Genomic DNA, 22441 nt, shown 5'->3' with positions numbered 1-22441 from the left:
TCAACCTGTGGAACTCATTGCCAGGGGACAGCGTGAAGGCCAAAACTGAGTGAGAGAAGCTGATGGCGGATCGGTCTGTCCGTGGCTATGAGGAACACGGCCCCGTGTTCTGGGTGTCCCTGAACCTCCTGCTGTCAGAAGCTGGGAGGGGATGACAGGGGACGGACCCCTTGCTGACTGCCTGGTCTGTGCATTCCCAGGGGCTGGCCAGCCAGTGTGGCTGCTCTCTCTTAATCCAAGCTTCTGGTTTCTTCACGGTTAACTTGTAGCAAAGCCGTCCAGCAGCTCTGGATGGCCGGGGGCAAGGAGGAAGGGGGGGCTAGTCTAGTCTCCTCAACTATCTTCTCCATCACGGTTCATCAGGCTAGTATCTTCCAGGTGTGCATTACGCAGCATGGCTAACATCTGTCACGGGTGGCTTGTTCGCCCTCCCCTGGTTTGTTTTTTAAGTATCTGGTCAGAGCAGCAAACGTGGCCCTGGGAGAGGGGCTGGTCCTTTGATCCCGGGAGAACGTTGCACCCTCTGGACCTAGCCCCCCATGGGAGCTCCTCTCCCCGTCCCTCCCCGCTTGCTGGCTGAGTTCTCCCTTGTTGCTCCAAGCTGACAGGGGGCTGGGCCCCTCAGCCCCTTCCCAAATCCCAGGCTCGGCTCAGCCCAGTAGGCGCAAAGATGGGCCTGGAGGCAGCGTGCCCAGAGCAGTGAGCCGGGCTACGCAGCGGTGCAGATGCCTGGCGCCGGCTGCGAGGGTATTTTTCTCGGCAGGTTGTTAATATGCAGCTGGCTAAAGCCCCATGCTCCACTCCCCCCATAGACATTAGAGAGACGCCTCTGCCTGGAGCTCATATAAATTCTTTATTAGACAAAAATAGATCTCTTCTCTTTAGTAAATCCCACCCCCACGGCGCAGCCTTCAGCATCGGCTGGCTGCAGCCCTTCCTCTGCACTGGAGGCGGCTGGCGAAGCTGCTGTGGGGCTTTGGCTGGGCCCCGGCTCCCTCTCCCCACAAGGCGCTGTCACTCTCGGGCAGCAGGGCCTGAGTCGGCCCCTGCCTGCACTGGCAGGATCTCATCTGTGGGAGCAGCCCACCTCTGTAGGCAGCTGGCCCGACGAGAAACAACCGGCCCCTTGCATGAGTGCTGACATTGCATTTGCTAAGACACAGCCCAGCAGGGGGAGAGCTGGGGATAGAACCCAGGAGTCCTAGTTCCCAGCCCCCTCCCTGGCTCTAGCATGCTAGATCCCACCCTTATCCATGAGCAGGGGCTAGATCCCAGGAGTCCTGATCACCAGCCCCACCCCTGCTGTAACCCCCTAGACCACGCTGGCTCTGCTCTTGAATCCCGTGACGAGGCCTTGGCATGCTGAGAGCCAAGTGCCTGCACTGATCATGCCGGGAGCGTGAACTTGTCCCTCCCACTCCCTCAGCTCCTGGCAACCCCATGCAGGGCCGGGCACCCTGGGGTGGGCCCTGGCCTTGCTAAATGCCACGTGCTCCTGCCCCCTGTTCCTTCGGCACATACAGCTTCTCGGACACTTCCCCCTCTAGGAGCCTTCATCCCCTCAGCAACGGCCGAGCCCCTGGCTGCCTGCCTCTTCCATGCCCCCCACTGTCTCCAGTGACCCCGCACTGCTGAGATCACCAGCCCCAGGGCTGCCCCCTTCCAGAGCCCTGAGCATTAACCCCCTGCTGTGCCACCACAGGGCCTGTGACCGAACTGGGCCCTCCCTTAGCCAGGTGCCTTTGGTTTTTGGTGTCTCTGACAGGGTGAAAGCTTCGAGCTGGGGGGGGGGGGGGGCGAAGGGCCAGATGAGAACCCCCCTCCCTAGCCTGACTGAAGGGTGAGCGCCATCAGGCCTGTGTCAGGGTCAGCGAGATGGGTGGGCTGCACCCACAGCCCAGCTCCTGCCCCCGCTGGGAGCCGCTGCCCCCTGCGTGGCTGGGCGCTGGCGGGGGAAAGGGGCAGGGCTGGCGTCTCTCCCGGCCTCGCTCATTTCCTGTGTGGCCCCAGCATGACCTTGGTGATGAAGTTGACGATGGCCAAGGCTGGCTGCTCGGGGTCGAGCTCGGCGAAGAGGTGGCAGACGTTCTCGCAGGGGCTGCCCTGCTTCTTAGCCACAAAGCCGAAGAGCCTGCGAGGGAGGAGATCAGACTGGAGCCAGACGGCCGGCGAGACGCCACCCCCATCACCCCTGGCGCTGCCCCCCCCCCTCCTGCTGCCCTGGCCACACTGGATCAAACGTCACCAAATGGTGCCATTCCAGCCCCACTACACCCGCCCCATTTCTGCTGAGCCCCAGCCCTGCTGACCCAGTCCCGCTGACCCTCAGCCCTGCTGCACCCACCCCAGCCCCTGCTGTGCCCACTCCAGGCCTGTCATGTCCACCTGCAGGTGAAACAGGGTGAAATCATAAGGATGCTCCAAGCAAGAGTATCCATGGGACAAACAGAAGAGCCAGGCCCAGAGCAGAGCCATGCAGATTACTGGGCAGGGTGGAGGAGGTCCCTGGGGAAGAGTTTTCTATTTCAGGTGTGCAGGGGTCCCTAGAGGAGGGTCTGTCCTGGCCATGCAGGGGTCCCTAGGGGAGGGTCACTATCCTGGGCATGCAGGGGTCCCTGGGAGAGAGTCTCTGTCTCGGCCATGCAGGGGTCCTCCGGGGGAGAGTCACTCTCCCAGCCGTGCAGGGGTCCCTGGGGGAGGGTCTCTGTCTCGGCCATGCAGGGGTCCCCGGGGGGAGGGTCACTGTCCTGACCGTGCAGGGGTCCCCGGGGGAGGGTCACTGTCCCAGCCATGCAGGGGTCCCGGGGGGAGGGCTGTGCAGGTCACAGGGTTTCTGACTCTACACCAGGGCAGCCCCGGTGCTGGGCCAGGTGAGAGAGCAGCTCTCTGGTGCTGGCCCCTGGGCCCCGGCGGGCTGTGGCTGCAGTGCTGGCCCGGTTCCTCCCCGCACTCACTTGGAGGTGGTGCCGTCCGGATTCGTCCACCTGCAGTTAAACAAACAAACGGGCTTTGTCTCTCAGTAGGTAAAATTATATCGGCTCCAAGTGACAGCGATACTGGGGGAGGGGAGCTCCCGTCTACGCCGGATCCAGCCTCTCCCAGCAGGGGGCGCTGTGGGGAGTGGGACAGGAGCGCTAGCTGGAGGGAGCCCCCGTCTACGCCAGACCCAGCCTCTCCCAGCAGGGGGCGCTGTGGGGAGCGGGGCAGGAGCGCTAGCTGGAGGGAGCCCCTGTCTACGCCAGACCCAGCCTCTCCCAGCAGGGGGCGCTGTGGGGAGCGGGGCAGGAGCGCTAGCTGGAGGGAGCCCCTGTCTACGCCAGACCCAGCCTCTCCCAGCAGGGGGCGCTGTGGGGAGCGGGGCAGGAGCGCTAGCTGGAGGGAGCCCCTGTCTACGCCAGACCCAGCCTCTCCCAGCAGGGGGCGCTGTGGGGAGCGGGGCAGGAGCGCTAGCTGGAGGGAGCCCCTGTCTACGCCAGACCCAGCCTCTCCCAGCAGGGGGCGCTGTGGGGAGCGGGGCAGGAGCGCTAGCTGGAGGGAGCCCCTGTCTACGCCAGACCCAGCCTCTCCCAGCAGGGGGCGCTGTGGGGAGCGGGGCAGGAGCGCTAGCTGGAGGGAGCCCCTGTCTACGCCAGACCCAGCCTCTCCCAGCAGGGGGCGCTGTGGGGAGCGGGGCAGGAGCGCTAGCTGGAGGGAGCCCCTGTCTACGCCAGACCCAGCCTCTCCCAGCAGGGGGCGCTGTGGGGAGCGGGGCAGGAGCGCTAGCTGGAGGGAGCCCCTGTCTACGCCAGACCCAGCCTCTCCCAGCAGGGGGCGCTGTGGGGAGCGGGGCAGGAGCGCTAGCTGGAGGGAGCCCCTGTCTACGCCAGACCCAGCCTCTCCCAGCAGGGGGCGCTGTGGGGAGCGGGGCAGGAGCGCTAGCTGGAGGGAGCCCCTGTCTACGCCAGACCCAGCCTCTCCCAGCAGGGGGCGCTGTGGGGAGCGGGGCAGGAGCGCTAGCTGGAGGGAGCCCCTGTCTACGCCAGACCCAGCCTCTCCCAGCAGGGGGCGCTGTGGGGAGCGGGGCAGGAGCGCTAGCTGGAGGGAGCCCCTGTCTACGCCAGACCCAGCCTCTCCCAGCAGGGGGCGCTGTGGGGAGCGGGGCAGGAGCGCTAGCTGGAGGGAGCCCCTGTCTACGCCAGACCCAGCCTCTCCCAGCAGGGGGCGCTGTGGGGAGCGGGGCAGGAGCGCTAGCTGGAGGGAGCCCCTGTCTACGCCAGACCCAGCCTCTCCCAGCAGGGGGCGCTGTGGGGAGCGGGGCAGGAGCGCTAGCTGGAGGGAGCCCCTGTCTACGCCAGACCCAGCCTCTCCCAGCAGGGGGCGCTGTGGGGAGCGGGGCAGGAGCGCTAGCTGGAGGGAGCCCCTGTCTACGCCAGACCCAGCCTCTCCCAGCAGGGGGCGCTGTGGGGAGCGGGGCAGGAGCGCTAGCTGGAGGGAGCCCCTGTCTACGCCAGACCCAGCCTCTCCCAGCAGGGGGCGCTGTGGGGAGCGGGGCAGGAGCGCTAGCTGGAGGGAGCCCCTGTCTACGCCAGACCCAGCCTCTCCCAGCAGGGGGCGCTGTGGGGAGCGGGGCAGGAGCGCTAGCTGGAGGGAGCCCCTGTCTACGCCAGACCCAGCCTCTCCCAGCAGGGGGCGCTGTGGGGAGCGGGGCAGGAGCGCTAGCTGGAGGGAGCCCCTGTCTACGCCAGACCCAGCCTCTCCCAGCAGGGGGCGCTGTGGGGAGCGGGGCAGGAGCGCTAGCTGGAGGGAGCCCCTGTCTACGCCAGACCCAGCNCCAGCTGGCCCCAACCCCCACCCCCAACTCTCTGTGACCCCCCTCTCAGGTCCCCCTCTGCAGACCCCAAGGGAAGGACCTCCCAGCTCAGTCCGGATCTCCCATCCAGGTCGCCCTGTGCTTCCAGGGTGGGTGGGCATGAGGCTGGGCCTGGCCCGCTGTATGGTGCCCCTGTCCCCTCCTGGGCTGGCTCTGTGCTGAGTGGCTAGTGGGTGGGCGTCTCCCAGGACCCCCCAACTACCCATGAGATCCCTACTGCCCCCGTGCCACCGCAGCTGGCTCCAGCCCCAAGGGAGTGCTGGGACTGCCCACCCTGCTCGGCCCACCCAACCTACCTGCTCCCTGCTTCAGCAAATCAGCCGCTGTGCTCACGTTGGTGGGGATGGCCACATCCGGGGTCTCCTCCATGGGATCTGAGCAAGAGAGGGATGCTGAGGCAGCATGGGCTAGTGGCTGCAGCAAGCAACCAGGACTCCTGGGTTCCATTCCCAGCGCTGGGAGGGGCATGTGGGGCTAGTGGTTAGAGCAGGGGGAGGGACGAGTGCTGGGAGTTAGGACTCCTGGGTTCCATTCCCAGCTCTGCCAGGGGCACACCCTGGGGCCCAGGACTCCTGGGTTCACATGTCTGTGCGACCTGAGTTCGTGTCAGTGTGGGGGTGGGGGATCTGGCATGCAAAGCAAGCCCATGTTTGGGAGGGATCTGTGTGCTGCCTTCACAGAGCCTGGGGCCTTGTCCAAGCAGCTGGGAACCGCCGGGGGCCCCAGTGCATCCCCCACCACCCCACAGCAGGGCCCGGGCAGAGGGATGAATGCGGGATTCAAACTGCGGGTAGCACCCTCTTGTGGGAGAGCGCAGTCAGGGCAGGGCCTCCCTCTATTCTGGCAGAGGGGTGCATGGAGGGTGCTGCCCCCTCCCCGGGTGCCAGAGTGGCTGTGTGCAGCCCATGATCTGCAGCAGTGGCAGATGGGTCCATCGCCGCGGGCCCCAGCGGCTGAGAGGTCCCGGAAGCTTGGGCTGGGGGTGCCCCCTCCCCTGGGTAGTACCTCTGCTGGGGATCCGGAGCTTGCAGGGCAGAGAGATAGGGGTGATGGAGTGCTGCGAGACCAGGGCGGGCAGGCTTCCTGTAGGGCACACGCACAGTCAGCTTCCCCTGCCCCAGCCCACAACCAGCTGCCCCCACACAACCCTCTTCCCCGTGCACCCGCCCTGGCCCCCTTCCTCGATGCCCTTTGCTACCCAAAGCCCCAGCTCTGGTATCCTTCTGCTTTCACCCACTCCAAGACCCCGAAGCAGGTCCAGCCTGCTGCCTCTCCCCCCCGCCAGTGCACCCCAGGCTCCCCCTTGGAGGGTGGGGGGGAGGAAGCCCCAAGAGGAGGGGTAAGGGATGAGCTGGCTTCTTCACAGGAGACCCAAGGTAAAGCTCCATGCTTGGGACAGGCTGGGGTGGCACGATGCCCCCTGCTGTGGGTGCCGATCGCTCTGTGGGCGACATGCCAAGGGCAGGTAACCAAGGGCTGCGGAGTTGATGGACAGGAGTGGGGTCCCCCACCCCCCATCACTCACCAAAATAGGGTTCGTTCTGGCAGCCCTTGATCTTCACCCCCTTGGGGCCCGTCTCGATCAGGAAATGACGCACCAGCTGCTCCATGGGGTCACCTGGGGCAGGGACTCAGCCAGGTGAGAGACCCTCGCCAGCCCCCCACCCCGAGCCCCTCCTTGGTGCCAGTGGGGCTGGGAGCGCCCTGGCAATGGGATGAGCACCAGCTTCCAAAGGGCAATGGAAGGGCTAGTAAAGCAGGGGAGGGGGCTGGCAGCCAGGACCCCTGGGTTCTGTTCCTCGCTCTGGGATGGGAACAGGGTCTAGTGGCTAGAGCTGGGGCAGGGGAACAGGCAGTCATGACCCCTGGGTTCTGTTCCTGGCTCTCGGATGGGAACAGGGTCTAGTGGCTAGAGCTGGGGCGGGGCAACCGGGAGCCAGGACTCCTGGGTTCTCTTCCCAGCTCTGGCACAGGCTCATTGAGTAGATTCCTGCCCCGCTCTGTGCCTCCGTTTCCCCACCTACAACCTGGGGTAATGGTGATCGGTTCCTGCCGCATGGCTCAGCCGGGGCTGTCTGAGCGCCCCGGACGGTGACTGCCTGGGTGTGGTCTTACCTTTCGAAGGGAGGGTGAGGCAGTTGGCCGGGGGAGTCGCCACTTTGAGAGCCAGCCCGTAGGCACCTTGGAAGGAGTTGCTGTCACGGATGAGGAAGCAGCCGGGCTCCTTGTCCTTCAGCAGGGCGATGGCTGCTCGGAGAGGGGGAAGGGAAAGAGCCTGTTTGAGCTTCCTGTGCCAGCTGTCACCCCCTGCCTACGCCTGCAGAGGACCACGGCTCCCCATGCCCTGTAGCAGCCAAACCCAGTGCTGCAGGTGTGATGCCATTCTGGGGAGGGGGGCACGCTGCCTCTTGCCCCACAGGGGTTCAGCTAATGCCCTGGCGATGCCAACTGCCTGGCTGGGATGGAATTCAGGCTCCATGTCCCAGGCTGCCCCTCCACACAGACTGACTGGGGTGACCGGACAGCTGAGCTCTGAGATTGTCCTGGATGGGTCTGTATGTTGGGGTCTCTAGCCCCATGGGAGGGATGTGCAGCCTACTAGTTAGGTGGGGGAGGGGCTGAGAGCCAGGACTCCTGGGTTCTATCCCCAACTGTAGGATGGGAGTGGGGTCTAGTGGTTAGAGCGGGGGGGGTGGGGGGAGCTGTCAGAATTCCTGGGTTCTATCCCCAGCTCTGGGAGGTACTGGTATCTAGCAGCTGGAGCAGGGGTGGCAGCTGTCAGGACTCCTGGATTCTGATGGATGTGATGTCTAGTAATTGGAGCAGGTGGGATTTGGCTCTCTGGGTTCTAGTCCCACCTCGGGAAGCTGAGCGTGGCCTGGAGTGGAGGGCCATATATGAAATGGCTGCTGCTAAATTCTAACCGACCCGTGTGTGTGAACTGATTCAAGGTAAGCCCCGCCCCCCAGCACACTGTACCTTGGTCCCGGGACAGGTTGGGTTTATACCAAAACTTGGATGTATCCTGGACAAATTTGACGTTGCTGTGGCTCTCCGGCTGCATGTCTGAAAGGGACGAGCGGGCCCCCGGTGAGCCGGATGGGGATACTGGTGAAAGAAAACCATGCTCACGTCTCAAGTGGGAACCAACTAAACCGGCGATCTCTCGCCTTTCGTCATTGCTTTGTATTTTCTTCCCTGGCTGCTTTGCATAGGACCAGGGAAAACAGGATGAAAGCAAATGCCCCATCCCTAGCCGGTGGCGTAGCTAGTTTCCTTCATGTGCTACGGGACGGGGCGGGACGGGACGTGACATTTGCCACAATGGCTCCTGGCTTTCAGCCCAGCCTCTTCCAGCAGGGGGCGCTGTAGGGAGCGGGGCAGGAGCGCTGGACATAGGGGGAGCGCCTGGCTTACAGCCCAGCCTTTTCCAGTAGGGGGCGGTGTAGGGATCGGGCAGGAGCACTGGCCATAGCAGGAGTTCCCAGCTAGTCTGCCCAGCCTCTCCCAGTAGGTGGTGCTGTAGGGAGCGGGGCAGGAGCGCTGGCTGTGGGGCAGCTCAGACCCTCACTCCCTGGGCTGGCAGATTATGGAAGGACCCTGGCGCCGTCCTCCCGTCCCCGCAGTGGAGCCGATCTCCTACCTGGGTCCGGCCTGGCAGTGTCGGGCGCGAAGGTGACATGGTGGCCCGTCCCGGTGCCCCGTCCTGGGGGCGAGCTCCTTTCCCAGTTGCCAGCCGCTGGCGTGTGGCGCTTCTCGGGCAACGGCGGCTGCTGCTGCGGCGAATCGCGGGCGTGGCCCTGGCTGGGGGAGCCCGGGGGCGGCGGGCTCCTCTCCCTGCCCGGATAGTAGGCTGTAGCGATGGGGAAGGCAGGGGTCGGGGAGCACTGCAGGTCGGAGGGGCTGTAGGAGGCAATGGGGCAATGGGGAGCACTGCAGGTCGGGAGGGGGCTGCCATTGGGGCAGCGGGCCAGGGTGCCCGGGGCCAGCTCGGCTCTGTCACTGGGCAGGTGCCCGTTGTAGGAGGCTGGGTTCCTGAGCGTAGCTGTCGCTCTGCAGCTGGCACAGGCCGGGCTGTGGACAGGCGTGCCCGGGGGGCTGCGCTGGGCCAACCTGTCCATGCCAGGGGGCAGCAGGTGCGCTGGGGTCCCATTGCTGGGGGGTGAATCAGGGGAGACAGCTGGGCAGCTGGGGCCATTCAGGTGACTTGGAGCTTCTCCTGGGTTCACCCTGGATAGGCTGGTGCCCTGGGGCAGGCTGGCGGGGCTGTGGGCTCGGGGACAGGGCTGTCTCGGGGCCGGCCCATTGACCTGGGCCCTGGAGGTGGCTTCATGGGCACAGGCCTGTGTCGGAGAAGGGGGCTGCGTGGGGCCGGGCGCTGCCCCTGGCAGGGCTGAGCTCATCTCTGGGGTCCTCTTGGCGCTGGGTGGGGCCGTGTCCTCGGGGCTGGAGCACGCCGAGCTCTCCTGCAGGCTGGCAGCCGGGTTGCCGCCTTTGGGCATCGCGGGGCTGTGGAATCACAGAGGGGGCACACTCAGTATCACCCTAGGCACCAGCCAACACATGGAGGGCCGGGCACAATACAACCTGCAACCCACAGGAGGCAGATAGAAGCTTGTGCCAGGGCAACAGGGCACAGGCTGGTGGCTCCCCGGGGGACACCTAGGAAGCTGTTTCTAGTGGGGACGGCTGTCCCCTGGCCTGGGGCTGGGAGCTTTGACCCTGAGACACCTGGTGCAGGGGGAGAAGTGCCCTGGGCATCATCAAGGGGTGTGTGGGGGGGCTGGCAGGGGAGCTGGTCTTCTTTGAGTATGTGTGTGGGGGGGGGGGAGACTGTTTCTGGCCCTCGGATCCCTCTGCCGCTGGGCCTTGCTGTGCCCACCCTGGGATCCCTGGGTCCAGCTCTGTTCCATGGGTGACTCCATAAGCGCCCCCCGCCCTGCACATGGGGCGGCACGCACCTGTCTTTGCTCTGCACCGGACTGCTGGTGTGCAGAGGAGTTGGCAGGCCCGACAGCTCAGGGGGCGCGAGGCAGGCGGCATGAGCCTCCCGGTGGGGCTGGCGCGGGGAGCCAGGGACGTCTTGCCAGGGCGCCTCCTCCCCACAGCCCTGCATCTCTAGGGGGGAGGAGAGCAGCTGGAGTGAAAGGCAGGCCATGACTCCCACCCTCCTGGCTGTCAGCCAGATTTCCCCCTCTCCCCATCGGCCACATACCAGCCCCCTCTCCCTACAGCCATTAGCCACCCACCATCCCCTTTTAGCCACTACCAACTCCCTCCCCTGCCTGGCTGTTGGTGAGACTACCCCTCCCCCCATTAGCCGCACACCAGCCCTCCCCCCACCCCCGGGCCATTAGCCAGTCCCCACCATTAGCCCAGTAGCCGGTGCCATATTAGGCACTCACCAGCGGGTGTCCGGTCCTGGTGCCCCGGGTGTGGGTAGCCCTGGCCTGTCTCTGGGGACTGGGGCTCGTAGCTTTGGTTCCTGGAGGCTGGGTAGGCCGAGCTGACGGGGGACGCTGAGCCGGACGGGGGCGAGTGGTAGCCTGGCGTGTATGGCCGCATGTCCGGTGGGGAGGCGCAGGGCCTGGCCGGGGACCGGCCGTAGAAGGGTGGCTGGGGGCACTGGGCGGGGGGGCTCCAGGCGTAGGTGCCATGGGGCAGCAGGGCGGGGTAGGGGGGGCCATAGCGGTAGTGGAAGGGCTCCAGGCTCTGCTCCATGCCCTGGTGGCCCTTCTGGTGGGTGCCGGGCATGGGCTGAGCCGGGTAGCCGTGGCCAAAGTGCGCCGGCATCTTGGCGTGGGTGGGCTCGAAGTCAAACACCTCGTGATGCCCCCGGGTGCGCTGGCTGTAGGAGGCTGGCATCAGCAACGGCACGGGCTGGCCATGGTGCCCTGCCCGGGACAAGGGGGACTTGGCACTCTCGTGGGCCCACTCCTCAGGCTCGCGGCTGCCCAGGTGCAGGCCGTAGAAGGCGGCGGTGGGGGGCAGGGTAGCTTCCTCGTGAGCCTTCTCCTGGCAGTCCCGGCATGGGCACAGCTCCAAGCCGCACCCGGGCTCCTCCTCCAGGATCAGCACCTCCCGGTAGCTGGGTGGCTTGTAGGCCAGGTCCTCTCGCCTGCTGGGGCTGTGGGGCAGTTCGTAGGCGTAGGGGTGAGCGAGGGGCTGCAGGCCCTCGGAAAGGGAGCGATACACCCGCCGCTTCTCCCCCGGCCCGGCCTCTTGTGGCAGGCAGGGGTAGCCCTCGGCAGGGTGCAGGTGGACTCCATTGTTACTGTAGACCAGCCGCCGGCGCTCCAAGGTGCCCTCTGGCCTGTAGTAGGCGCCGCTGGGCAGCCTCTCGGGGCTGTGGGTGCCCGGGCAGCTCTGCGAGCGGTAGCCCAGGCGGCAGGAGCAGTGGCGGGCTAGGCCGGGGCGCCGGCTGGGGTACGCCAGGGGCCCGAAGGGGCTCATCTCCACCAGGTCGTCTTCCAAGATGGCCGTCTCCCTGTCCCGGGCCCCATTGCTGTGCGGGCATCCCCCCAGCTCCTGGTGCGGGGATGCCCCCCTCTGCTGCTTGGGGGTCTCCGGCCTGGCCTTGACCCCAAAGCCCCCGAGCAGCCTGTCCAGCTCCTCCCGCTCGGCTGGCGTGGGCAGCAGCTTGGCGGGAGGGGAGGGTTCGGCCAGCATGGAGGAGTGGCCCGAGTCGCTGCTGACGGAGAGGAAGCGGCTGCCTGGCTGGGTGGAGTCCGCGCTGGCTGGGCTCCCGCCGCCGCCGGAGAAGCCGCTCAGGTTCCGCTTCTTCTTGATCTTGGCGTAGAGGCTGCCGTCGAGGGGGCCGCGGGTGTGGGCCATGTCTGTGGGGGAGCAGACAGCAGGGCCCCGTCAGGGTCAGCTCGGGAACCGACCGCACAGGGATGCCAACGCGTGTGATCGGCCACAGGCACCTGCGCATGCTCGCAGAGTGGGATTCGTCCCTGCCAGCAGGGGGCAGCAGAGAGAGAGAGAGAGAGAGAGAGAGACACACACACACACACACACACAGAGCAAGTCTCATCCACTCCAGCAGGGGGCAGCGGGGATACACACACGCAGAGCAGGTCCCATCCTCTCCAGCAGGGGGCAGCGGGGACACACACACACACACACACACACACACACAGAGCAGGTCCCATCCCCTCCAGCAGGGGATACACACACACATACACACACACTCACGCACTCTGCAGGAATCATCCCCTCCAGCAGGGGGCAGCAGGGACACACATGGAGACACACACACACACACACACATCCTAACTCCCATTCATACTTTTGAAAATCTCCGACAGCCACAAACCAAAACCCACAACCTCATGAACACAGAGACCCTTCCCCCCACACACGTAAAGTTACACACACACACACACACACATACAGAGACACAACCCAAAGAGGGACATACAGACATGAACACACACATGTACTAACGAACACACACGCATGACTTCAGAAATTCACTTAGACTCGTTCCAGCAGGGGGTGCTAGACCCCAGGAAAAACCCTTCCTGCCAATGACCAAATATCCCGGAACGATTATGTTCCCACAAATCTCCTGGTTGCTTAAGACATTCATGTCCTGCCCCCCCCAACCCAGCCCCTCAAATCCTCCCCCAAATCAGAGGAGCCATCACAGACCCTCACGTCAATCCCTTTGTCAATTCACTCCCCTTGGTTTGGAATCTCTCTCTACAAAACTGTAGGTCCTAGACAAACACTGGCTCTTGCTTCAGGGGTGGGTTTTGCTGCCGCCCCTTCTCTCCCAGCGCGAGGTGCTGTACATATGCCACAAGCAGCTGGCCCCAAAGCGATCGCCGTTAGAGCCAGTCGGGCATTAACTGACAAAATGGCGTGTGGGGGGAATTCATCAGACAAATGCTGATTTAGCAGAAACGGTTTGTGAAGCCAGGGCGGGGATGGCAAATCTCCCGGCTCGAGCCATGTCTGGAAAAAAGTTTTGACAATTTTGAAAGAAAACGTTCCGGGGGGAGGGAGGGGAGAAAGGGCAAAATTGAACCAAAACAGTTCCGAGTGATCGAAACAAAACATTGACCCATGGGGTCCATCAGCCCAAACTGACATTTTTACCCCTGGTTTTTCGGTTCACAATTTTTTTGGAGGTTTTGACTTTTTGTCCTGATTTGGGAGAGGAACAATTTTGAAACGCTGGAAAATATTTGTGGGGCAGGAAAACCATTTCCTGCTTTACAGTCTGAACAGACAAAGGGTGGGAGGGGAAACTGAGGCAGAGCAAGGGGCAGCAGCTTGGCCAAGGCCCCAGGGCAGCGGCTGAGCTGAGAAGAGAAGCCAGGTGTCCTGATTTCTACCCAACCCCGTAGTCACATTGTTCTGTATGAGCGGCCTCACAGCCCTGGCCAGTAGCTCCAGTGGCGTGAAGGAGCGGGTGGTTGGGGGTGGCTGTGTTGGTGCCCAGACGTACCTTCCAGGCTGTCCTCGTGATGGAGGTTGAAGTTCTCGTAGGAGTCCCAGCGCACCATGGGATCGGAGATGTTATAATCCACTGTGATAGCTGGGCTGTTCCGTAAAGTCTCCAGGCCTGAGGGGAGAGAACCGGTGAGGGCCACGGGCTCCAGCTGGGAAATGGACCCTGTGTAGGCTGCTCCCTCAGCCAGGGACTGGGTTGAGAGCAGTCTAGCCTGGGGGGAGACACCTGGCTATTGGGGGGGCTCCCACCAGCTGGGGGAGGTCTCCTGGCTCAGGGCAATGGGACTTCTGGCTTGGAGGTGTCGATCCTGGCTTGGTGGGGGAAAGAGGAAGTCCTAGCACCTTGGCCCAGGGGGCATGGGATTCCTGGGTGAGCTTGGCTCAGTGCAGCAGGGTGGGGGAGGCTTAGGGGGTGCTACCACTCAGGGGGACTCTCCCCACTCCCGGCCTGCCAGCCCCTCACCTTTCATCTTCTCGGGTCCGGAAGAGAAGATGAACTCCACGCTGGCTTCGAAGGGGAAGCGCTCGTCTGGGGAGAGGAGAGGAGAGGGTAATGAGCCGCGAACAGAGGAGCTACTGGCTGAGGACGCAGTAAGAGCGGGTGATGGGTCCAGCACAAGGGGGCAGGGGGGAGCACAGGGGTCCCGGGTATGAGGGGGCAGGGGGAGCAGGGGGGTCCCAGGTACGAGTGGGGGCAGGGGAGCGGAGGGGACCCAGGTATGAGGGGGCAGGGAGAGCAGAGGGGTCCTGGGTACGAGAGGGCCAGGGGGAACAGAGGGGTCCCAGGCACTGGGGGGCAGGGGGAGCAGAGGGGTCCCAGGTATGAGGTGGTAGGGGGAGCAGAGGAATCCCAGATACGAGGGGGCAGGGGGAGCCCAGAGTTCCTGGATATGAGGGGGCAGGGGAGACCCATGTATGAGGTGGTAGGGGGAGAAGAGGGGTCCTGGGTACCAGAGGACCAAGGGGAGCAGAGGGGTCCCAGGCACCAGGGGGCAGAAGGAGCAGAGGGGTCCTGGGTATGAGAGGGCCAGGGGGAACAGAAGGGTCCCAGGCACTGGGGGGCAGGGGTGCAGAGGGATCCCAGGTACATGGAGGGACAGAGGAAGCAGAGGGGTCCCAGGCACTGGGGCAGGATGGGTCACCACCACAAGGTGCATACAGGGGTGCTGAGCTGCATGCAGGTGCCCTGGGAGCAGCCCAGGACCGGGAGTGGTCAGCCCCCCGGGGAGGTGCCTGCCCCGTTTGGAGGCTGCCCGTGGCACTGCCCCCTGTCCTGCTCACCTTGCCAGGCCTCATCCAGCTCATCCTTCCCGAACCAGAGCTGGGCTCCGTGGATGGTGCACGTGTGGAACTGGACGCGGAAAACCACATCCCGGTCAGAGCTGCAGGTCTGCTTGTGGTAGCACTTCACCTGGGGGGTGGGGGAGGTAGAGTCAGCACTGACACGGGGGCCTCCAGCCCCCCCAGGGACATGCAAACCCATGGAGACATCCACGGGTCCCCATGCACACCCATGTCTGTGCACACCCACACATGTGGCTCGCCCCTTGTTCACAGAGGTACGCTCGTACACACCCATTGTGCACAGTGACATCCCCTCTTGCACACACCCCCTCAGACCCCTGTGCACACGTGCTCATACACACCCATTGTGCACACTGATACCCCCATGCACACACACATGGGCACACTCACCTGCCATTTATGCACACTGGCACCCCCCATGTGTACACCCATTTGCACCCCCCCAGCCTGGATGTGCACAAGCCCATGCTTACACCCACTGTCTGCCTCGCAGAGCTGCCTGGCAGGCAACAGAGCCCCAGCTCTCCCGGTCGTCCTGCTCTGTTGCTAGTGTCCCCTTCCCTGCCAGGCTCAGAGCCCGGGAGTGGGGGGCTCTGGACTTTGTGCCCACTCCTTACCCAGCAGAGGCCCCCCCCGGGAAGCCCCTTCCTGGAGCTGACTGTACTCACCATCACGTCCCCTTTCAGCAGCAGGGCTGGCTCCAGGGTGACACAAAGCTTCTGGGGGCCAGGGCCCGGGATGCTGCTGTAAGGGAGGGCAGAGAAACACGGGGCTGGGATCAGAGCGTTGGGGGCCGGGCCCAGCAGCTCCCATGCAGCAGGCGCCTCATACTCACTAGATCCCTGAGGTGTAGACGAGCTGCATGGACTGGTAGATCTTCAGGAAGGGTTGGTAGCCTAGGGCGGGAGGGACGGGTTAAGGGAGAGGGAGAGGGGGCAGAGAGTAAGGGGGCAGGCTGCTGCAGCCAAGGGCTGAGCCAGTCTGGCAGGGAGCCCTCGTGATTGGCTCAGGACCTCCCTGGCGAGGGTGCAATGTCACACCCATATGTGCAGGCCCCTTTGGGTGTGTGCCTGAACCCCCAGGAGAGCACGGCCGGTTCAGATGTGTGTGCGCCCCGGGACTCCTGGGGGTTTGTGCCTGGGAGTGTGCCCATTTTGCACTCCCTGGCAAATCTGCATGTGTGAGTGTGCCCATTTTGCACATGCTGATGGGCTAGTGTGTGTGCACACATCAGCATGTTCATGAGGGCTCGCCTGCACGCACCGTAGGGTTGGCGTGCACGCAAACATACACATTTTGCACAGGTCTGCCAGTTCACACATGCGTGCTCATTTGTGCATGTGTGAGTGTGCTCATTTTGCAGATGCTGGCAGGTTCATGCCTGTGTGAGTGTGCCCATTCTGCACACGATGGCAGGCTCATCCGTGGGTGTGTTCTTGTTTTGCGCACAAGGGCTGGTACACCTGCGTGGGCAGCACATTTTGCATGTGTGATTGTCTGCAGGCACCCCGGGGCTGGAGTCTGCGTGTGTCCTGTGGCACTCACCTCCACTGGCCTCGAAGTTGGGGATGGCGGGAATGAGGACGTGGTGCAGGAACAGGGTGTTGCTGTTCATCTTGATGGTGCCCGACAGCAGCCCGCTGAAGTAACTGATGTACCTGGGGTTCAGGGGGCACAGCTCAGCCCCAGGGTCCTGCCCCCCGAGTGGAGCTGGGGGGAGGGGCCAGCCAGTGAGAACCCTCCCCTGTCCCTTAATGGTCATCAAATCCCCCTCCTCCATCCCTCGTCCCCCCCTCACCTTTTCTGGGATGGCTGCAGGGACGCGGCCACTTTGTCCTCGCAGAACTTCCGCATGGTCAGGGTGCTGAGCGCCTGGTCCGCGCTGCGGGGGAGAGGACAAGGCTCAGTGCAGGAGCTTCTGGCCACCAGAGCAACCCCTGGGCTCGGGGCCTGACTCTGCTCGAGGGGAGTGGGGAGCAGAGGAGGGTGAGAGAAGAAGAAAGGTGGGGGGAACAGCCCTCGGGGGTGGGGGGAACAGCCAGGGCGGAGGGTGAGGCTGGAGTGAGGAGGTGGGAGTGGAGGGGAACAGCCCTGGGGTATGGGGGGAATAGCTGGGGAGGCTGGAGTGAGGGAGTGCGAGTGAGGGGGAACAGCTTTGGGGTGTGGGGGGAACAGCCAGGTCAGGGGGAGAGGGAGTGGGGCTGGAGTGGGGTGAACAATGCCGGGCGGGAGGTAGCGGGGAAGAGCCGGCGGCCAACCATTGTATGTGTCAGGCGTGGTAGGCTTTGAAGAAGGAAGGAGAGTGGAGAAGTGATGGGGGAACAGCTTTTAGGTAATGTGGGGGGAACGCCAGCCAGGCTAGACGAGGAGAGGCCTGTGGAGGGGCTGGGAACAGCCCTGGGTGTGGGGGAACGCTAGGGTGGAGGGGTAGGCTGGGGTGAATGGGTGGAGTAGGGAGGGGAACAGTCCTTCGGAGGTTGGGGGGACAGACCACGCATCGGGGGAGAGCCTGGGGGTACAGGGTGGAGGGGGGACAGCCCTGGGGTTTTAAGGGGAACAACCATGGCGGGGGGTAGGCTGAGGTGAGGGGAAAAGCCCTGGGGGTTGGGGGGAACAGCGAGGGTGGAGGGGGGGAACAGCTGGGGAGGGAGGTAAGTGCCCTGGGGCAGTGGGGCTCGGGTGAAGGGAAGCAGGCAGGGGGTGGCGGGGGTGGAAATAGGGGAACAGGCCGAGCACACACCGAGAGAGGGGGGTCAGCCGAGAGAAGAGCTCCCCGCCCCCCCCCATACCTGGCAGAGATCTTGCTGTAGTGCATATAGGCGGCCACGATGACGCCCGTCTTGCCCTTGTTGCCCTGCAGCGGAGAGAGCATCAGGGCTGGCGCCCCCCTAACCCTCCAGCACCGTCAGGGCCCCTGCTGCAGCCCAACCCCCAACCCAGCATGACCCCATCGCAGGGCAGGGGCTCTGCCTCCCCCACCTCCCCCCATTCCTCGTTGTGTCCCACCCCCCAGCTCCACCCTGCCCCCTCACCTTACAATGCAGCACCACGACATGCTGGGGGTCCGAGTTCAGCCAGGTCTCCATGGCTTTGCAGATGGAGCAGATCTTGTCCAGCGGGGGAGCGTGCAAGTCCGGCCAGCCGAAATCCTGAACCTGCAGCACATCGGGGTGCAAGTGGTTAGCTTCTTCCCCCCGCAAACACAGCCAGCTGGGAAGGGCCAGCTCAGAGCTAGAGAGTGAGGTCCCGCTGCTTCCACCCTGGGAGAAGCCAGGGATCCCCCAGAGGATGTGGGGTGCTCCTCCCCTCTCACCTTGGGGTTCAGCCTGCTGATGTCATGGCGCTTCTCGGACAGGTTGAAAAGCTGCAAGGCAGAGAGCGAGCTCATTGGCTGCGGGACGGCAACTGTAGCCAAGGGGCCCAAGCTGGCCCTGCCCCATCCCGCGACCCCCAAACTCTCCAGCCCCTGGTGTGAGACCCACGCCTAGGGCTGAGCCTCCAACCCGCAGCCCCTCAGACACAAATGCCCAAATCCCCCCCGGCTGCAGCACCCCTTGCCCTGCTGGGAGGGCCCCGGTGGCTGGCCAGAGCACAAATCCCATGTGAACACTGAGGAAACCTTGCAGCCTCACCAGGGCAGGGCGATTGACATTGTTATCCCTATGCAGCCACACAGGGGGAAACTGAGGCACAGATAGGCACTTGAGACTCACCCAAGGTCACAGGACAAGTCAGTGGCAGAAACCTGACTCCCAGTCCCCCAAGTGCTAACCACTAGACTCCCCTCTCTCTCTCCCCCCAGAGTTGGGGATAGAACCCAGGAGTCCTGGCTCCCACCCTCCCCTGCTCTAACCACTAGTACCCTCTCCCCCAAAAGCTGGGGATAGAACCCAGGAGTCCTGGCCCCCACCCTCCCCATCTCTAACCACCAGCCCCCACTCCCCACCCAGAGCTGGGATAGAACCCAGGAGTCCTGGCTCCCAGCCCCCTCACTCTAACCACTAGCCCTAGGTGCCTTTCCCCAGCCCCTACCGTATACTTATCCTCATGCTTGGACTTCAGCATCTGCGCCACCTCCCGCAGGTTGCCGCGGTAACGCTGCTCCTCCAGGGCCGGGGGGAAGAAGACAGAGATGATGCACTCGGTGATGTAGGTCAGGTCGAAGTCGTACTTGCGCTCCATTACGTGGTCCAGGCTGAAGCTCCTGGGGGCGTGAGTGTCAGGGTGTGCCAGCTCTGGGGGGTACCCCACCCCTGCAGGCGGGCAGCTCCCTGGGGTATTGCCCCCAACTAGCCGGGTGCGTGGCTTTACCCCACCTCGTGCAGCCCATTGATGGACCCCCAGACCAGCAGTGGATCCCCCCACTCGGTGTCTGAGCCAACCCCCCGTCACCCTCCCCAACCTGCCGGCCCCACCCACTCACCTGGGCAGCGTGCTCCGTTGCTTCGAGGTGTGGAGGGATTTGGTGGAGCCCTAGGGGATGAGAGAGGAGGGGGGATGCTGGTCAGCGCACGGAAATCTGTGGCCCACGTGGCCCCCTGTCAGCTCCTTGACACCGAACCACAGCCCCGGGCCCAGGCCGCTGGGGGGTGGGGACGGGCAGCAGGGTGGGAACAGCCTGGGACAGCAAGGGACGGGTCCCGCCCGCGCCCAGCCTGCAACTCGCGATCCCCCGGGGAGATGTCAGAGGCCAGGATCCAAGCTGCCCTCGCTCTGTTCCCAGAGTCATGCTGACCTAATGGAATTGGCTGTGGGCGTGGGCCCCGGCTCCCAGCCCAGAGGACGGGTGGAGTTCTCCACTTGCTTCCCCCGCCCCCCGTGAGATCTGCACCGGCAGGCTAACCCCTCGCCCCCTGGCTGCACCTCTTCTGCCCCAGGCTGCACAGTGACACCTGCTGGGGGCAGCCAGGATTGGGTGGGGGCATTGGGCCCCGTCAGAGGGCGTGGGTAGGACAGGTCAGCACACTGGACTCCCACCAGCCGGCACAATGGAGCTTTGGCCCAACCCCAGGTCCTATGGCAATCCTGCACAGGGCAGGGCCAGGGATGGGCAATCAACCCCCTCCCTGCCATCACCCCATTCATCCCCCTCCCCGTACCCCACGGCCCAGTTCCCTTCCACGCCTGGCTGGTGTGGGAATAACCATGCAGGGTCCTGGCAGGGAAATCCAGATCCCTTCGCAAGCTCCCCCTATCAGGTGTTGGGGATGTCTCGAGGGGAGGGTTTCGGAGGCTGGCCCCCACCCCATTCACACAGAATGTCCCATGCAGTGCCATCGCAGGCCAGCCTGCCCCCGGCCCTCCACTGAAATTGACGGGGCAAAGTCCACGGGACAATGCACCCCTGCAGGAAGAGGGCTCCCCAGGGCTGAATTCCCCCAGCGCTATGGGTCAGCAACCCCCATGGCTGCTTCCCAGATCTGCCTTCTCCCCAGCTACGAAGGGGTGCATCCCTGGGGGACTGAGCCGAGGCAAGCTGGCAAAGAGTAACGACACTGGGGGGTTATGCCTGGAACTGGCGTGGGCGGGGTCTGAAGTGAGGGTGGGGAAGCTCATTCATCCTATACCCCATGTGGTGGGAGCAGGCAGGGGGGTGGAAAATCAGTTCGGTTGGTGGCTTGTTTATTCGGTCTGAGAGCCACTTCTATTTACTCTGGGACAGGGCTAGGGGAGCAGGCCAGCATGGGAGGGGTCCCTGCCTCAGCTGTTTATACTCAGATCCCACTAGGCACCACCCCCGTTGAAGCACCCCTCCCTATAAAAAATCCCAGCATCCAGCCACCCCCACAAGCTTTGGGGGAAGAGGGATGGGATCTCTCCCCACTTCCACTGGGGCAGAGGGAAGGTCTCATGCCAGGAATGGGGCATAGATTTGGGGTCTGATGGGATAAATTGAGGTGGGGACTCACCAAGTGCTCGATGCGCCGGGCCGGAGCAGTGTTCCGCCTCTGGAGTACGGGGAAAAGGGAAAAGAGAGAGAGCGAGGGGAGTTGACAAGAGGAGAAGGAGATTGATAGCGACGCATCGGCCCTTTCCCTGAGACGCCAGGCCTGGGCGCCGAGCCAGGTGGCCCTGAGGTCAGCAGCTAGAGTTTGTAAACCTTCCCTGGTCCCACAATCACCGACTGCGTGATGTGGCCCGGAGCTGGGGGTGGAGAGCATCAGGAACAGGGAAGAAGCAGCAAGAGGCACTGCTGGCCGTTCAGGGCTGGTCAAAGGTGCAATGTTGACAGCCTCAGCTGGTGGAGTGACCTGTTTGTTAGCTAAGGTGGCTCAGTGACACTGGAGACCTTGGTTCTAGTCCCAGCTCTGCCCCTAGGGTGAGCCTGTGTGCCTCAGTTTCCCCCCAAGCCTCTCATCCCCTTGTTAGATTGTGCATGCTTCCTGCCTGTTAGGTAAACCCCTGAGTCTTTCACAGCTTTGAAGCCTGGTGCTTTAGCAGCTCATGCTTCTAGTTCCACAGGGGCACTCACCAAGGAGGCAGCTGTTGCATGTACAGCACCCAGTGCAATCTCAGTTGAGCCCTCTAAGGCAGGTAATAAGGAGGGATGAGCTGCAACTTCTCCCGGGGAACCAGTGAGGTATCTGTGAGTTCCTTGGCCTCTCTGCTGAGATTTTCCCAGGGAAGCCTGTGGGTGCTCCCGCCCCACCGGCTGCTGGGAAGGGAGCCAACAGCTCCTCACTGAAGAGGCCTCATGATTCATCTGAATCGTGGCCCCATTTCCTTCCCAAGTGGCCTGGAGTCCAGCTGGCACAACCGATGGGCAGCAGGAAGTGAAACTGACAGCAGGCTGAGGAGGTCTGGAAAGGAAACACCTGCTGTTCTCAGGATCAAAGGGGGCAGGTGGGGAAAGCTAAGGCTGGCCAGAGTTCCAGGAGCTTCTTGGCCCCAGGCTCATGAGCTAGGACACAGAGCAAGGTGGAGTGCTGGAGTCACCCACATGCTGACACTGGCCATGGGCACATAGGGCTAAGATTGACTCCAGGGATGGAGAGGGCAATGCAGGACTCAGCCGAGGGGAACAGACCAGTGGCCAGTTCTGTCCAGAAGACACCAATGGCCCATCCTCCCAGAAGAGACTGAGACTCATGGTCTATCCGGCCCAGAAGAGACCCAGGGTCCATCCAGCCCCATAGCCAACAGTGGCCAGGGTTGGATATGGCTGTAGAAGATGAAGCATGGAAGAGGAGTGCCTATTGAGCTGCCATCTTTGTATGTTTCATGGCCATTAAGGGCAAAGCTGTTGAGGTCCATGGGGGCTGTTGGTGGAAATCCAGCCAGTTATTTAGGTGTCCAAGAATGGATCTAGGGGCCTCCTAGGCTCCCAAATGGACTATGTCAGCCTGACTGCACCAAGACAGCAAATCTGTGTGCTCAGTCTCCATGCTCCAGGCCCAACACCAGCTGTGGGGGTCAGGAAGCTGCCTGTGAGGGTTAGTGTTGCATCGGCAGCATCAGGCTAGAGGGACCACAGGCTGGCAGCTCAGAAATTCTGGGCTGGGGTCACCACAACTTCTAGGTGAGGTACCTAGGTGAGTTTTCTCGCCATAGTATCAGAGCACCTCACCTTCGCTAAGGTGCCCCCATGAGGCAGGGCAGGGCTATTATCCCTGTTGTACATGTGGGGAAACTGAGGCACAGAGCTACTAAGTGATTTGCCCAAGGTCACCTGAAGCTTGTGGCAGAACATGGATTTGAACCCAGCCCCCCTGAGTCCCACTATAGCCCCCCGCGACTCTGAACATCATCAGAACTCCTTGCCTGACTGGCCTTCACATGCTGGGGTCATTTGCCCCCACTGTGCCAACTCAAGGGGCAGCATGA

At 63.5% G+C, this 22441-nt stretch overlaps 1 protein-coding gene across 1 annotated transcript in view; it reads right to left on the bottom strand.

Annotated features, from left to right (window-relative positions):
* Nucleotides 1-832: 832 nt before the first annotated feature.
* The window catches only part of TNS2 (tensin 2), a 37147-nt gene continuing 15538 nt past the window's right edge, over nt 833-22441 (bottom strand). The window contains exons 5-27 of the mRNA XM_075061251.1: nt 20527-20565; nt 19041-19090; nt 18650-18821; nt 17931-17981; nt 17650-17772; nt 17407-17471; nt 16416-16499; nt 16163-16275; nt 15453-15513; nt 15286-15361; nt 14594-14723; nt 13776-13841; nt 13308-13424; nt 10255-11685; nt 9811-9967; nt 8493-9358; nt 7829-7957; nt 6965-7096; nt 6375-6467; nt 5855-5932; nt 5142-5223; nt 2955-2984; nt 833-2131 (exon numbers count right to left, since the gene is read on the bottom strand). Of these exons, the coding sequence (XP_074917352.1) occupies nt 1990-2131; nt 2955-2984; nt 5142-5223; nt 5855-5932; nt 6375-6467; nt 6965-7096; nt 7829-7957; nt 8493-9358; nt 9811-9967; nt 10255-11685; nt 13308-13424; nt 13776-13841; nt 14594-14723; nt 15286-15361; nt 15453-15513; nt 16163-16275; nt 16416-16499; nt 17407-17471; nt 17650-17772; nt 17931-17981; nt 18650-18821; nt 19041-19090; nt 20527-20565 (4287 nt within the window). The 3' untranslated portion in view covers nt 833-1989. The remainder of the gene's footprint in view (nt 2132-2954; nt 2985-5141; nt 5224-5854; nt 5933-6374; nt 6468-6964; nt 7097-7828; nt 7958-8492; nt 9359-9810; nt 9968-10254; nt 11686-13307; nt 13425-13775; nt 13842-14593; nt 14724-15285; nt 15362-15452; nt 15514-16162; nt 16276-16415; nt 16500-17406; nt 17472-17649; nt 17773-17930; nt 17982-18649; nt 18822-19040; nt 19091-20526; nt 20566-22441) is intronic.

Source organism: Chelonoidis abingdonii, chromosome 26, assembly GCF_003597395.2.
Source record: "Chelonoidis abingdonii isolate Lonesome George chromosome 26, CheloAbing_2.0, whole genome shotgun sequence".
In the NCBI taxonomy this organism is placed as follows: domain Eukaryota; kingdom Metazoa; phylum Chordata; order Testudines; family Testudinidae; genus Chelonoidis; species Chelonoidis abingdonii.
This window is presented reverse-complemented; position numbering and strand designations above follow the sequence as displayed.